Genomic DNA, 15,607 nt, shown 5'->3' with positions numbered 1-15,607 from the left:
ATGCAGTGTTTACTAGTTAAAATTTTGGAAAACTCTTTAGCTCAGAATATTGACACAAAAACTAATGACTGAAAATGTATTTTATTATTTACCCACAGAACGGCTCAATTTCCAAACATGCACATTCACACATCCCACATCCTCCTCTGCTCCCATAGTAAGTCCAAAAGATTCAGCTGGCAAGAGAATAACAGTTTCCAAAATGTCCACTAGATGTCAATATTCCCAGAGAGATGAGCTATCAGCATTCCCTCCATCACATTTCAGTGTGCCCCCTTGGTCTCCGCGCAGATACATGCCATTCTTGCCCCTTATTCCAATTTTGCCATGTTCTAAAAACTCAAAGCAGAAGGCTTCAGGTGTATCGCCATCAGAGCACACCAAACCATTGTTGGACACATACCAGAACCGTCCCCCTGCACCTGAAGAACAACATACATGTAAGAATTAAAAATTGCTCTATATCCAGAAAGAAATGCCTTAATATATTCTTACTAAACAGCACAATTAGCGGATTCCACCAAGTATCTGGGATACACCATTTCTGTTCTTTAGGGCTAGTTTCAAATAAGCTTAAACCAATATATATATAAAAATCACCTTTAATATGATATGCCCCATCACTGAACTGTAATGAGAAAATGTCATAAACTGAGCGATTGGCGTCCAGTGTGTTAGAATTCTTGTGGTGGCACACATATCCATTCTCCCCTCGTAGGATTAGGATGGGCCTGTTGATCAGCTTCAGAACCATTTGCTCATCCTCCCCTGTAAAACAATGTAATTCAGAGTAAAAAAGAGGAATAAAGGAACTATCCATGCTTCTGCCATATTGGGGTTGGGTGCCTAAGATGATTCTAAGGGCCTGTGACTGACAGGAGCCCTAAAACAGTATTAATTTAGTATTTTGTCAGAATTGTTAGAGTTGTGGGGCCCAATGTAATGTATTTTAATGGGGCTCAAAATCCCTGACAGCACCATTGTATGCATGACAGTAAAGATGGTAAAAGATACAAATATTCATTATTTCAGTTTTAAATCAAAGTGCAGATAATGTAGGATCCCATTCACCCGATCTGAAAACTAAGCTGGATCTTCTACACATTAATTGCAGTAAACACCAGCACTCACCTACTGAGTCACTGACTGCAGCGAGCTGTCCATTCTTTTTGGTGCACACATATTTCCCATTGTTGGCTCGTAGCGCCACCCTCCGTCCGAGCCACACAATGTCAAACATGGTGTTGGCACCTCTGCACACATAGAGGAGACAGAAGCACTCTTTATCTTTCGACATTTATGGGCCATTAAAGGAAAATGTATGTAATCAATACATCAGGGTGTTTTAAGTGATACACATTTAACCGAGCAGTTATAAGCTCCAACTGGCCCTCATAACTATCTTCCTGAAGTGTGACATTAAAAGCATTTATTGTGAAACGAGAGAAACACTCATGATAATAACGGCAGTCTACAGCCGTTGTGGTTGAGGGCATCATACTTACGCTTCTCTGGCTGTCGACTGGATGCCTCCATGAGCTACAAGCGTCCAGTAGTTGCCTTCATTTGTCCTAAACTTGCATTTTTTGCTGTCTCTATCGATCTCCATTTGAAATGTCTCCATGTCTGTTTCATCCTCCTGATTTGCTGAGATGCTCACGCCTAGTGGGAGACAAATAGAAAACATGCAATAAGCATTTTACATATGGGTCAAATTTGTCTTTCAATCAGATGCAGCGATACCCTGTTTACACTAAATTTTAAATGTGTATCTAAGACATCTGAATGACATTTTAGATACAATATGTGTGTAAACAACGGATAGTGATCTATCCATTTGGGCCTATCCGCCAGTCTTTAATCTGAAGAAGCTGAGCTGATTAACCTTGCTGTGAAATCACCTCAATCTGATCCCTAAAGTGCTGCATCATTGTGATTAACATGACCAGTTAATACAGCTAAAGCAGTTTGTGTTACAGTGAATAATCCAGGTGGCCACAGAAATCTAACACAGAGATAAACATATGGTTCTTACATTGGTTTGTAAGTTACTACTAAATATAAAACCTCCATCATCCACTAAACGATTTGCTAGGGAACCAAAAGTGCCTTGACACCTTTATTTTTCAGAATGCACATGCTATTCAGACCTCACATAGACTTTGCATATTCACATAGAATATGCAATATCAGTGGGTCATAAAGTCACTGAGTAATTACTAACTTCTGAATTCACTTTTTGCATGATCTTGATAAAACCTTCATGTTGTCACTGTCACGCAAAACAAATCTCCATTTTGTTTGTTTTTCACTTTTTCCATACTATGAATTGAGCTTTCTGGGGGATTTTTTTACATTGTGTCACAATTATATAGTAAAATGACCAACAGAAATGCTCCCAAATTACTTGGAATAAAATCTATTTACATTAAAAGTCTGAATGATTTTTTCTTCTTCTGTAAATATACCATTTGGGAGATATGAGGTTTTTGCATGACAGCAATAATACAGTATATCTGGTATTTGTGACCTTGGCGGCTGCATACTGGCAGCTGGAGGCCTTGCTGCACACTGCCATGTTCCCAAGCCAGTTATCCCTGGGGTTGTGTCATTGAACTACAACCCTCTGCTTTCACATGCACAAAAGGAGACTTCTTTGGAAAACTCTCAGGAATGCAAAAACTTAATACATATAAAAGGATGTGGATTCACATGAAGGTGCTACATGTATGCTCATCTACACAGTACTTTTGCATGCTTCTTCCCATTCACAGTTTCATTTACAGCAAGAGAATGTTAATAGTATTACAGCGGGAGGCTGAAGTGTTTCGTGTGCTACTTTCTAAAATTAGGGGAAGGAGAGCTAATGGATTTTGCTGAGGAGGCTAACACCAGTTAATGAAACAAAAATATTTGGACTTAATCCATTCACGTTAGTTTAGGCACATGGTGAATTAGTGCATTCCTCAGAGGAAAAGGGCATTCATGATGCACCAGCTGAGCGTGAAAGAAAAAACAGGGGTGTATCTATAATGTATATCAGGCACTATGATGAGGTGAGATAAGCATAACCACAGTCATTAATTACAAAACTGTTTAAGATGGCTTTAGAAAACATTGACAATGACAATTAAACATTAAAAATAGCAACACATAATTTATACATACTTCATATGACCTTAAATGACCTTAAAATATTTTATTATTATTATGATTTATTATTATTATTATTATTATTATTATTAGTAGTAGTAGTAGTAGTAGTAGTTGCAGTACCCAATACCTGTATGTAGTATGTATTGAATAAACCCAATGCCTCGATTGCACAATATCTTTGTCCTTTAGTTCAGTTGTAAAACAAATGGCATCAATCAAAATGCCCTAGACAGATTGCAGTTGCTCAGGCCCAAAGTGGATGTGTCCAAAAATACCCCTTGATTATTTTCTTAATCCTTTAACAGCCCAGATCCTGAACCTTACCCCCTACCTCCTCCACCCTGTCACCCTTCCTCCTCTCCTGCCCCTCCCCTCCTCTCTCCATGCTTTCCTAATGCTCTGTCTGTGGAGAAATGCAAAGCCGCACCGTGGGGCTCAATAAGCAGCTTTGAGTGGCGTAGGTACAATCCTTCAGCTCTGCCATCCTAGTCCCTGAACAGAAAAGAAAAGAAAAGGCTGAAGTGATGCCTGTGTTTTCGATGGGACACAGCAGGGTGCCAGAGACGTGCTGAGAGAAAAACCAGGACTATCAGCAGCAAGCGTCCACTGAATGCCTGCGCTCGTGATTCATGTATGCTTGTGTGTGTGTGTTTCTGTGCATTTGTCACCTAGCAGTATATATTTACCAATTATTACCATATCTACGTTGTCTGTATCCATACCATATCTACAATCTTTCTTTACCATTTTTAACAGCACAAGAAGTTCCACTTTAGACTATTTAGTTCATGCTGGAGACCATAAACACAAAGCTGGTTTATGTACCACAACCAGAAGTGTGAAAAAAGTTGCAGCTTTTTCTTTTACTTTTTGATCAGGTAATATTTCAGTGCAGCCCTTCATCTCTGTGTACCGTTACACTTCATTTTCCAATTTCATGTCTGATTCTGCTTTACTTTTACACATCAGATAGAAACAGAGAGCCCAGCTGTGACTGGACTCTCCCCTTATCTAGTCGTTTGATCAGTTCTCCTCCACAACGTGATGACCACTGAGCTCAATCCTGCACGCTTCAGCATGACCTCAGACCCATCACAGAATACTCCCTCTCAATTTACTAACCCATTTCTGGAGAATGTAACAGTACCCAGAGACACAGAGACGGGCAGAGGGCCCTCTGCAAACTGGGCCAAGTAGATCGGTGTATGTGGACCTTGTCAGACACCTACACGATTAAATGAAACAATGCAAATGAGGACCACACACATGGCATTTGTTTACCTGTATATTCTGTCCGGGTTTGGGTGAACAGCTTTCTGAATTTATGTCCAGATCCTGGTATCCACTGCTAGAGTGGTTATTAGTAATGTATCAAGACAGTTTTCTCAAAGATGAATTATAAATGGTAACCTAATAAGGTTACTAATCTTCTGTGGTTTACCAACTGTCCTTAACCTTTTTGCTAGCTTCTCCTTTCTATTTCTTTCTAAGAACACAAACCTAGATACGCACACACACCAGCCTGTCTCAGGCTTTCTCACCTTTTTTACCTTCCAGGCAGATTAGCATGCCCCCAACAACGCTTGAAGGTGCTGAAGGACATGGTAACAGATCTGCCCACTAAAGCCCATGCCATCTTTCCTACTTTAGGAGATAAGCTCTTGTTTTGGACTGGTTCCCCTCTCACCTCACCACCCCAACCTCCACTTCCTCCATACCTGCTGCAGCCTAATCTTACTCCCAAACCTGTCTCTGCCAATCCAATCCAATCTAACAAGTCCCCAATGCAAGCGAAGTCATCCGAATGATCAGATGAGCGGTTTGGGGGGGAAAAAAAGCCATCCGACGTCACTTCTCATTATTGATTACAAGATCATCTGAGCTTGTGTTGCATCCTAGAGTGAGACGCCCAGGGCTTAATGAACCCCAGACCTGCAGAGCTGATTGGAGGACTTGTCGGAAGTCATCTTGGCCTCCCTTCATCATGTAGCTGCTCTCTGGGAGAAATGAACTGCTGCATCCATTAGCAGAATTACTTTAGCTTAATTGCTTTTTGTATGGGATGAATATGCAGTAGATAGTGAGAGATGCTTCTTTCTCATTAGCTACAACTACTCCATCTGCTGTGCACCATTCTCCCTCGATTTCTCTCCCACTACCAAAACATCTCAATTTCTGTGATGCATCACTGCCTCATTTTTCACAAGGCAGAATTTGAATTTACTGTCAATATTTCAAGAGTACAAATACACCATTACGTGTTTTGTGATCTTGCTATACAATATACAGTACCATTGTTCAGATACAACTATTAAGGAGAAATGTCACTCCCTTTGATTATGTAGGCAGCAGGTGATTGATGCATTCCTTTATCAGGTGCATATTTATGGTTGGCTCAAAGAATTCCTGGCATATGCCCTGACCCATATCCCCTGTTACCACATAACCAAGAGAAATTGCAGCTCCTCTGTGACTAAAACCGAGCTGCCCTGGCATGGTTGGGTGGGTGGTTTGCCATGAACCACAAAATAACAAGAAACCCATTTGTATTTTGACTATGACTGTAGCAGTTTGGACAACCCCAGTGTGAACTATAGACCTAAATTTCTTTCCTAAAGTGGCTTTATACAGCACGAAAAGGGTTCCACTATTTCACAACTCAAAGAACCCTTTTTGTTGAGAGCGTACCTAACATGATACACTTACACACTATCCACTGTCTCTTCCACCGACTGGGTTTTTGCCTGTCGGCCCAGAAGACCAGCTCTCCCTGAGGATTCTCTGATTTGCGTCCCTATTGTGGCCCTTCTCATTGCATGGTCCCCCGATAAAGAAAAGCAGCGGAAGGCTTGTGTTTCTGAAAGCAGACTCCGCCATCATTGAAATGACCCTGTCCACTCAATTATTTATCACACCTTACCACTGTTGTGTGTGTGAGTGTGTGTGCACATCAATGTCTGTATCTTTGTGTGTGTGTGGATGTGGATGTGTGCGCGCATGTGCATGCTTGCGCATGTATCACTGTGTGTTCATGAGCATCCTCTTCCTGCCTCTTATCTCCAGACTAAAAAAAGGAGGTGGGGGCATTGCTGTGTGAGAATGTGTAAGTGTGTGTGTGTGTGTGTGTGTGTCTTTGTGTAGGTGTATGGAGTGGACTGGAGAGAATGGGATCTGTTACTGACCCAGCTTCTCTTCCCTTCAGTGCATATTCAAAGCCAATCAGTTTCTCCAGTAATTTATCTATTGCAGGTGGCTCAAAGTGCTTACCAGGAACACCGTGCTGAAGACAGTGGAAACCGTTGCAGCATGCAAGGTACATTACACTATCGCTGCAACATGCGACTCAACTTAGATGCCTGGTCAAGACGAAAAACAAAAAAATGCAGTGTGTTTGGTATCAGTTTACTTAGCCAGCGAATATAAAACAGCAGCATCTGGCCGAATAATAAAGCACTGTGCAGCTGAAGAGACAGTTGCAGTATATTATATTGCTAAGGTCAAGCTTGCGAGAGGGGCCTTTTGTGCGCCAGCTTTTCAGTTTTATTGCAGTACATGAAACTGCCGCATTTGCTAAGGACTAATGTGGAAATTAATTTCTTCAAAGAATAAAAGAAACATGCATTTAGAAATGTTTGTAGTGCAAGAGAGCAGTTTTCATTAGGTTTAGCACTGGACAATTAACAAATGACCTAAGTAGAAGGAAAAGGACTGGGATAAAGTGGCTATAATGACCCATGATGACAGGTCTGTCAGTGAGCAGTTTACTGTAAATAATGCCTTTTTTAGTTCCAAAGATTTCTTACTCTCTTTCTGGATGGAAGCCATTCCAAGAAGAGCATCAGGACTGCATGCTAATGTTAGCTTTGAACAAATGTGACTCCTAATATAAAAAACCTACTATAACAACAGCTGAGACACTCCAGCATGTGATCAAGACATAGAGAGCCAAAACACCTGACAGTTGCTTGAAACAGCTGACAAATAAGAGTAGTGTGTCAGAGTAGGGATTTCTTTGGCTCAATTTTCTGGTTCTATTGGTAAAATAGATGTGTTAAGTCTGCAAATACACCTTTTACCTAGTGAATTCAGTTATATTAATAGCAGGGATGTCCAACTGCATGCAAGCAGATTAATGTCTTTAGAAAAGCATTGCCGATACAATGGGCCACCCTGGAGATGCTGTACATGACCCTGATTTCACTACACCCAATGCCAAGCAGTCAAAAGTAGGGCTGGTGAATTAATCGTAAATGAATCAGAATAGAAATTCAGAACCTTTTATCGACATAATCTTACCCATGCTTATTATTTTGATTAGTGTTGATTAGTGCTGCCCTGTCTGTGGTATAGAAGCAACATGGAGGCCAATTGAGCAACTCAAGGAGTTTATTAATCGTAATAGAAATAAAAGATTCAATTAATCGTGATATTAATTTGAGGTCATATCATCCAGCACTAGTATAAAGCCTCCCCAGCATTAGGGTGTGGAGCAGTGGGACTGGCTTACATGGAGTGATGGAGTACCACTGAATGCCTCTGGGATGAGTGGTGTTTGTGATCCAGAACTAATCATCCTACATCAGTACCTGATCTTACTCGTGGCTGTATGCAATCAAATCCCATGTTAGCTACTTCATGTTTATGTTTATAAAAAATCCAATTAATTTCTCAATGTGTGCTTCTAAATTTCACAAATGGCTGTTTATTGACAACCTCAATGTTTACCCATTTTGTTTTAATGATAAGATCCTTATTTACCCATTACTTCACAGCTAGTATTTCACTATACTGCTAGCTTCAGTTACATATGTCCTCAATTCCTGAGAGCTCAACTGCACTGGAAGTGCAGTGACGTACAGTTACCCACAACATGCAAACAATCATGGTGTAGTAAATAATAGTCCAAGGAAAATTATGATTATGATTACACGTGTCCTGTTGGTTATTAGGTCTTGCCATAAGATGCTACCTTCTAATGCTGAATCTGAACTCATGTTTGCATGTGAGCTAGTTGAATGGCAGGCCTGATCGATTCCTAAAACCACCATATTAACAACCTTAATCCTAAACCCCCTCAATTCTGAGTGTATAGATTTGCAATTTGATTTCAGTAGGCTAAAACATAGCAAATATTTTAACAAATTAAAGCGCTGTCAAGTAATGTGTGCAGTCTGTAAATAAAAAAATAAATAGTCCAGATATTCTTATGAAAAAACACTTTTCCATCTTGATCTTTTATGTGCAATACCCCCCTTTCCTCTCTTATTTCAAGTATTTGGGCTGATGGTTGCTAAAGAAAACATACACACAATGATCACACTACTGCAGTCATAAACTAGCCAGAGAAAGTTATAGCTTTGTGGGATCCATTTTTGAAATGAAATTACCTCATGATTACAAAAGGCATACAGTTGGGCAACCTTCCCTACAGTACACACTAATTCTCTAGTCTCAGTTACCCAATGGGTATCAGTTGATTGTGACAGAAGCAGCAGTAATGAGGTCTTGTTACACAAAACAACTACGAGAGGACAAAGAGAGTGAGGGATAGGGAGACCTCTGCCATCACATTACCAGGATCAAGGTCTATTTAGACATATTTAAGAAATCACTGGCAACTCAGCAGACCAGTCAATCATATTCTGTTTCATTTCAACTTTAATAAACATACTAACTGCTTTTTGCAAACGACTGACTGAATTAAGTCTGCCATGAAAAGCAGAACCAAATCACTTGCCCTGATACAGTCTCTAATCTTAGAGGCATGCAGGGATAACTAAAATGCAGCCAACATTACTTACCTTGTCGGATTGAGACAAATCTATTATTGGCGGCCTGAAACACCACCTGTGGATGGCTTTCTTCCAGATCAAACAACTCATCCTTGCCTGGTTTGGAGCAGCGTCCAGATCGTAAGGTGCCCGTTGGTCCCATGGGGCTCAAGTACTTTCCCTCACAGTCCTTAAAGGCTAATTTACCAGATTTCAGTTCCAGGGTATATCCCGTTCCACGGCCATTTTCGAATGACAGCTTGCCATCATTGCTTAAGAAGCGACTGTCACTGGTCTTTAGGCAGTATTTGCCGTCCACGTAAACCAGGGTTAGGAGAGCATCTACACCCCACGGAATGTTGCTGTCCACAGCTATTTCACCCTCAGGTGAAGACAGGTGGGCATAGCGCTTGCGGGCTACACTTAGCAAGTTTGCTTGTGGGTGCAGGGCCAGATGCATTGCCCAGAGCTCTGCCTCACCAATGGTCTGAGCAAAGCAGGACAGGTAGTCTTTTGACCCTCCGAAAAAGCGCAGGTGTGGCTCAGACTGCAGTGCCCAGCGACCGTCTGACTGGGCAACAATTAGGAACTTGCAGTCGCTCTCTTGTGTTTCAGCCTCACAACTCACCTTGCCATCTTTGTCAGATGCCAGGTAGCGGCCTAAGTGGCTGCGCAGGTACACTACCTGGCCATCTTTCCCATCTTGCTCAAGTGTCCAGATCTGCTTCTTCTTGAGGCTTGGCGCTGAAGCATTCACTTTGAACCCAAATGTCTCTGCGGTCAGGTAGCGATTCTCAAAGTTGATCAGCCCAAATTGGAGCTTGAGGGCTTTATTGCCATTTGTGGGCATTGTCGTCCACTCAGGTGAATGCAGGAGAAGATAGCAAAACCAGATATGAAACTGATTATCAGAAGCGATATCTGGCCTCTCTGCGTTTCCAAAAAATGTGACTATTCAAAGGATGAAGTTCACTAAAAGCCTCCTGATTTGTTTGTATGTTCCTTGCTTTCTTTACCCTGATGAATATTGGTCCTTTCCTTATTAGTTTGGTTCTTGGTTATGTTCGTCTTCTTTTGGTGTTTTCCCCAGGTCCTTGGCCTCTTCTCTAAGTAAAAAAAAAGTTGTCTCTTGTCTTGCTCCCCAGACAGCTTGCTGAGGCTCTGGGTTTTTTCTTCTGTTTCCTAATCAGCTCAGATTAAAATCAGCAGGACTCAACACCTCAATCCAGTGAGCTGTTGACGTCACCTTGATCCCACCGGTTCTTTCTCCTCTCTGCCTCTCTCACTCCCCTTCTCCTACTCCCGTGCTCCTTCTATTTCTCAGTTCACCTCACCAATCTTATTCTAGGTCTGTGTCTGCCTTTCCAGTGGCCACCTGTGGGATTACCAAAAAATTGATCTTCTAAAGTGATGCTGTGCAAGGCCAAGCAGCACTGCGTGACTCCCCTTTTGCTGCTCCTCTTGTCTCTTCTTTCCTGTCTACTTGATTAATTTCCGTGCCTCTTTTTTCCTCTTCTCAGTGCTTTTCCTTCATTCATATCTCAGTTTTCCACCTGACTGGGCTTGAGTTTGATTGCTGGGTCCTTTAAACAGAGACATCTTTGAATGAAAACAGGTGCCCTCCAAAATCTCCAAAGGCAGGCCCTTAGCAAGACTTAGACATCCTCTGTTCCCGAAAGGATGGCCATTTAATTAAGACCCTTACTAGCACAAACACTGTCTAACACCAACACCACATCCTCACAATGCAAAAGAACTTGCAAAACATGCACCACCTTTTCCGTTTCTTCCTTTTCTCAGATATTTGTATTTCTTTTCTGCCTGTTTTCTCCTCCTTGCTGGTCTTATTCCCTAAACCCTTTCTGAGGCCCTGTAATCCACCCTTTCTGTGGTCGCCGTGTCTTTATCCACTGCCCCAGTCTTCAGCCCTTTGCTGATGGCGATGGGACACAAAGCTGGGTAACCAGAGCCCTCCCCCAGCGACAGTGGCCTGACTAGGGGATCGGTTTTCCAGAACACACTTGGTATAGAGTTACATAGCTTCTCTGATTCCAAGCTTTGTGGTTCATCTCTGCAGGGGGCTGTACACATATGTGTGTTTACAGACATGCGTGCGTACAGAAAAGCAGATTTACAGATAATTTGGGCTTTTAGATAATTGGATGCGTGTCTATTTCTGAATTCATTTTCTAAATCCAAATATAAACATGATGTTGTCTAAATAGCATTTTGTAGCCGAGTGGGTACAATGCAGTACATACTGTCCATTCATTTCAAATCCCAAACATATTTGTTAGGAAAACAGTCTCTCCGAGGCCCCCTAATCTTCCTTTCAATTATCCCGCTACAGTATTAGCCCAATCTAATCCACTAACAGCCCCCGGACTCTCCTCTTTCCTCTAGTGTGTCTCAAAAACTGGACCTTCCATCTGTCAGCAATCGACTACAAGTGTATGAATGAGCCTGGGCTATACACAAATATACCATGGAAATGCAGGCTTTTCAGACATGTAAATCTTTTAAAGAATTCTCAACTTATGACAAAATATAATCTAAGACATGATCATACTTCAGGAACCTTTGTGCTTTTCATTAACTGTAATGACACCTTTATGCCCACACTGACTTGTACACTATGAAATAGTGACATATTTTAGAACTACAGACAGTCTCACCTACTCACTACCTTAAACCTTAGAACACATAACAACTCTGCTAATTAAGCAAACCCAGCTAACTCCTCTTCAAGCACTTCTTGCATGGCTAACCCTCTTTGCTTTGGAATCGGTAGTGTAATCCATGAACAGCCTGACCGACACCTTTGGCTTTAGTGTTTGACAGAAAGAGCCTACTGTGACCTGTGAGTCAGATTAATTGTGCCGTCTGTGCAGCCATGTAGGACACCTCAGGAGGACAGTTTCTGGAAGAAGTTTATGTATAATGTATGCTTTATATTTAGCACGCCAGCATTGTAAAAGAGAAAACCTTTTTAACCATTTATCCATCCATCTCCTATTCAGCTTTGTCCTGTTCAGAGTCGAGGTGGGTCGAGAGCCTACCTGGAAACACTGGGCACAAGACAGGAATACCCTCTGGACGGGATGCCAGTTCAACGAAGGGTACCACACACCAAAAACACACATGGTAGGTGAATTTAGCATAGCCAATTCACATACCATGTGTGTTATTGGGAGGAGGGAGGAAACCGGAGTCCCTGAAGAAAACCAGCATGGACAGAGGGAGAACACTCCAGTCATTCCTGCTGTACTGTCATCTGATATTGATGAAAATAAATGTCAAATGTCAAATGTTTGATAAAGCCTAGGGTATTGTGGTGCCTAACAGTAAAACACCAATCAGTCTTTACATTAAAACCATTAAACATTAAACATTGTTTATCTGGTTCCAACAGCACCTGTTAATAGGTGGCTATATTAGAGAGAAGCAAATGAACGAGAAGAGAAGAATCTGAGCAACGCCCAAATTGTGATGGCTAGACAACTGGGTCAGAACATCTCCAAAACAAACATCAGGTCTTGCGGGCTGGTCCCAGGATGCAGTGGTCAGTACCTACCAAAGTGCTCCAAGGAAGGACAACTGGTGAACTGGCGACAGGGTCATGGGCACTCAAGGCTCACTGATTCTCATAGAGGCCCCACCACACAACTTATATTACTTAAAGGTCTTTGTGCCAGATATCACGGGATGCCTTCAGAGGTCTTGTGGAGTCCATGTCTTGATGTGTCAGAGTTGTTTTGGTTGGATGAGTGGCACAATGTATTGCGCCTATCAAACACAGAATGTGTAGTACTAGGCTAATCCACTAGAGGACAGTAGAGTTACAGGAGTAAACATGAATACAAATGATTATTGTGGAAATCCCTCTGTTTATATTTTGTACAGAAAACAGTGTTTTAACACAGTGTGTTTACAGCATATTCTGCTTCAGTGTATGAATCCAGCTTTATAAACTTCAGAAATCAGGATTTTACACATGCAGCTAGCAAAGAGTTGAATGGCATACCAATAGTATTATGTCTACAGCTGAAATAAAGGCTGGTTACACTGAGGAAAGCTCTCTTGAAGTAAAAAAGGTCTACTGACAAGAACAACTTCAACTTAGTTCTTATAAACTCTCAAATAAGAGTCACTCACTTCACTTTAGACCGTGCACAGGTTGCAGGGCACACTCACTTACTGTCACAAGGGAAGGTACCAAAACATGCCTCAAAATGCTGTTCTACAATAAGTAACACTACCTCATGGAGTGGTACTGCTACCAATCCAAACTCTTATTAGTCTTCTCAATATAAGACACTACAACTACATCCACCACCATTGTTATATTTGTTGATGTTCTGCACCAAGTGCATTGCCATGGCCCATTACCTAAGTCTGACCCAGTGTGGTGCAGGGTGGTCATATGTTGTGGTGTGCGTGCATGTGTGTGTGGTGAGGCTGCAACAGCAGTGGCTCTTGATAGGCGAGCAGATGTTTTTGGGAGGCCAGCCCTGCCAGGTTCGCTCTGAAATGGTGCTTTAGAGCCCATTACCCTGCTCCTCTGATGACACTCAAATAGCTATCATTACCACGCAGCCCGGGGAGGGAGTGAGACTGTCAGAGAGAGAGAGAGAGAGAGAGAGAGAGAGAGAGAGAGAGAGAGAGAGGGGTGTAGGAGTGGATGGAATAAAGACAGAAAAAAGCTGGAGTTTAAAAATGAACATTTCAGAGTTAACAGCCTCCAGCCTTTTCTACCCTATTAACTGCAATGCTGCTCTTCCTCTGCACTGTTGATAGCAACCCACTATCCCCAGTACCACCAAGTCATGTGCACCTCTTTCCTTTTTCTCTCTCTCTCTCTCTCCCTCTCTCCATCATTCTGTCTCTTCATCATCTCTTTCATTTTTCTGTCTCTCGCGTCCTCCTCCACCTATGATCTTTTCTCTCCACCCTCTACCAATCTCCCTCTTTTTGTCCCCTCCTCCCACTTGCCCTTTCCTCACCCCATCCTCAATTTTTCTCACCCTCCTCCCCTCGACCCCCTCTCCATTGATCTCTGTCTTTAGAAACCAAAGACTCATTTCCATTGCTCTATCTTGCTCTCTATCTCTCCCTACCCCTCTCTACCAAAGACTCTGAATCTGCTCTCTCCGTTCATCAATTCTGCACCCTCATCCTCTGCTATTGTCCATTTGTATGAACCCCTCTACCCCTAACTAACCCCAACCCCCTCTCTCTGTCTCTCTGTCATTATATATATATATATATATACACACACACACACACACACACATATATATATATATATATATATATATATATATATATATATATATATATATGTCATGCAAAAATCTTGTATCTCCAAAATGGCAACTTTACAGGAGAAGGGGACCTTCTTAACTATCAAGTCAATGAAAAAAAGACTTTATTTCATGTCATTACGGGGTATTTCTATTGGTCCATTCATCAGGAAATTCTGACACAGTATAAAGAACAACTGCCAGATTCGTCAAATAGGGAGACACACACACTGAACAAGTATATATTTCCGTCAATATGACATTAAAAAGACATCGGACTCTAAAGTTGGACAGATGTTGAATTTTAGGTGCAAATCTAGCGCAGGGTTTTGCGCAGGGTTTTGGTCACCATACCTCACAAGCTGACGTTGACATCACACATCTGGTTACTTAACATCACAACGTCACTGTTCTACACCAAACTGACGCTGGCATTGGACTTTATTCTGACATTAAATTTTGGTCACCAGACATCACGACCTACATTCAACCACATAACAATGTCTACCGATGTTGGTGGCCAGCTGGGATATATAGCCTGTGAATGGATGAATGGATGACAGTCGCATGTTTCAATTAAGATGTGATCATGCTGAAAGAGGCAGATGGCTCTCACCCCCAGCGTCCGGTCAGCCTAGTCATCTAGTCACCTCTGACCAGTGCACTGACTCAAACCAACTGATTGTCCACACCAGTCTGGTCAAGGTGTCTTGAGCTTTACTCTCGGCCTGTATTCTTCTTCCTTCTTACTTTTCTCCTGATCACACATTTTGTGCTGCAACACGTTGAGAAGGCCATGCTAGCTCCCACATGATCAGCAACAGACGCATGACTAGCCTTGGGCACAGGGGTTCTAGCTAATGGCTGCAAAAAACAGAGTCATGAGTCATGGCTCAAATAAACAAACTGATCACTCATATAAACTCTGTTCACTCACCCATTCACGAAGGCTAAACGTGCTCGTGGATGCAGTGTAGTGCAGTGAGAAAAGCCTGGAGAAAAAGGAGGGAGAAGCTAGAAGCAGCAGCGGGCTGTGGGGTTTTTGGCTGCTGCTGTAACTGGGTCTACAAACTGCAGCGGTAGCCATGCGGCTCTGCGTGACCTCCTCGTCCACATTGGCAGCGGTAAATTGTTCCTCTACTACATAATTCATAGAGGGTAAACGGCAGGAGCACTCGCCATCACTTACGCGCCTCCAGCTGGCCTGAAGGTGGCAGTGTTGCTTTTCGTGTTGGTACAGTCTGCATCAAGGGCCTTAAAAAGGAAAAAAAGGAAAGATTAATGCTCGGTTTGTCAGTCTTGGTGCCTCTGTGACTATGAAGATGATAGGATAATACTCTGTTAACTATTTTTAACCAGCATTTTATTGCCCCCGCA

At 42.2% G+C, this 15,607-nt stretch overlaps 1 protein-coding gene across 2 annotated transcripts; it reads right to left on the bottom strand.

Moving 5' to 3' along the window:
- Positions 1-102: 102 nt before the first annotated feature.
- fscn2b (fascin actin-bundling protein 2b, retinal) lies at positions 103-9,777 on the bottom strand. 2 transcript variants are annotated; one of them, XM_072667468.1, is made up of 5 exons: positions 8,958-9,777; positions 1,506-1,662; positions 1,132-1,253; positions 601-846; positions 103-422 (listed from the first exon to the last, which is right to left on the bottom strand). In XM_072667468.1, exons 1-5 carry the CDS (start codon positions 9,775-9,777, stop codon positions 217-219), a joined length of 1,551 nt encoding a protein of 516 aa, XP_072523569.1. In that variant the 3' UTR covers positions 103-216. The 2 variants fall into 2 exon arrangements, with proteins under 2 accessions (XP_072523569.1, XP_072523570.1); XM_072667469.1 differs by having other exon boundaries at positions 601-768.
- Positions 9,778-15,607: the final 5,830 nt, after the last annotated feature.

The sequence above is a fragment of the Salminus brasiliensis genome, chromosome 22 (genome assembly GCF_030463535.1).
Source record: "Salminus brasiliensis chromosome 22, fSalBra1.hap2, whole genome shotgun sequence".
In the NCBI taxonomy this organism is placed as follows: domain Eukaryota; kingdom Metazoa; phylum Chordata; class Actinopteri; order Characiformes; family Bryconidae; genus Salminus; species Salminus brasiliensis.
This window is presented reverse-complemented; position numbering and strand designations above follow the sequence as displayed.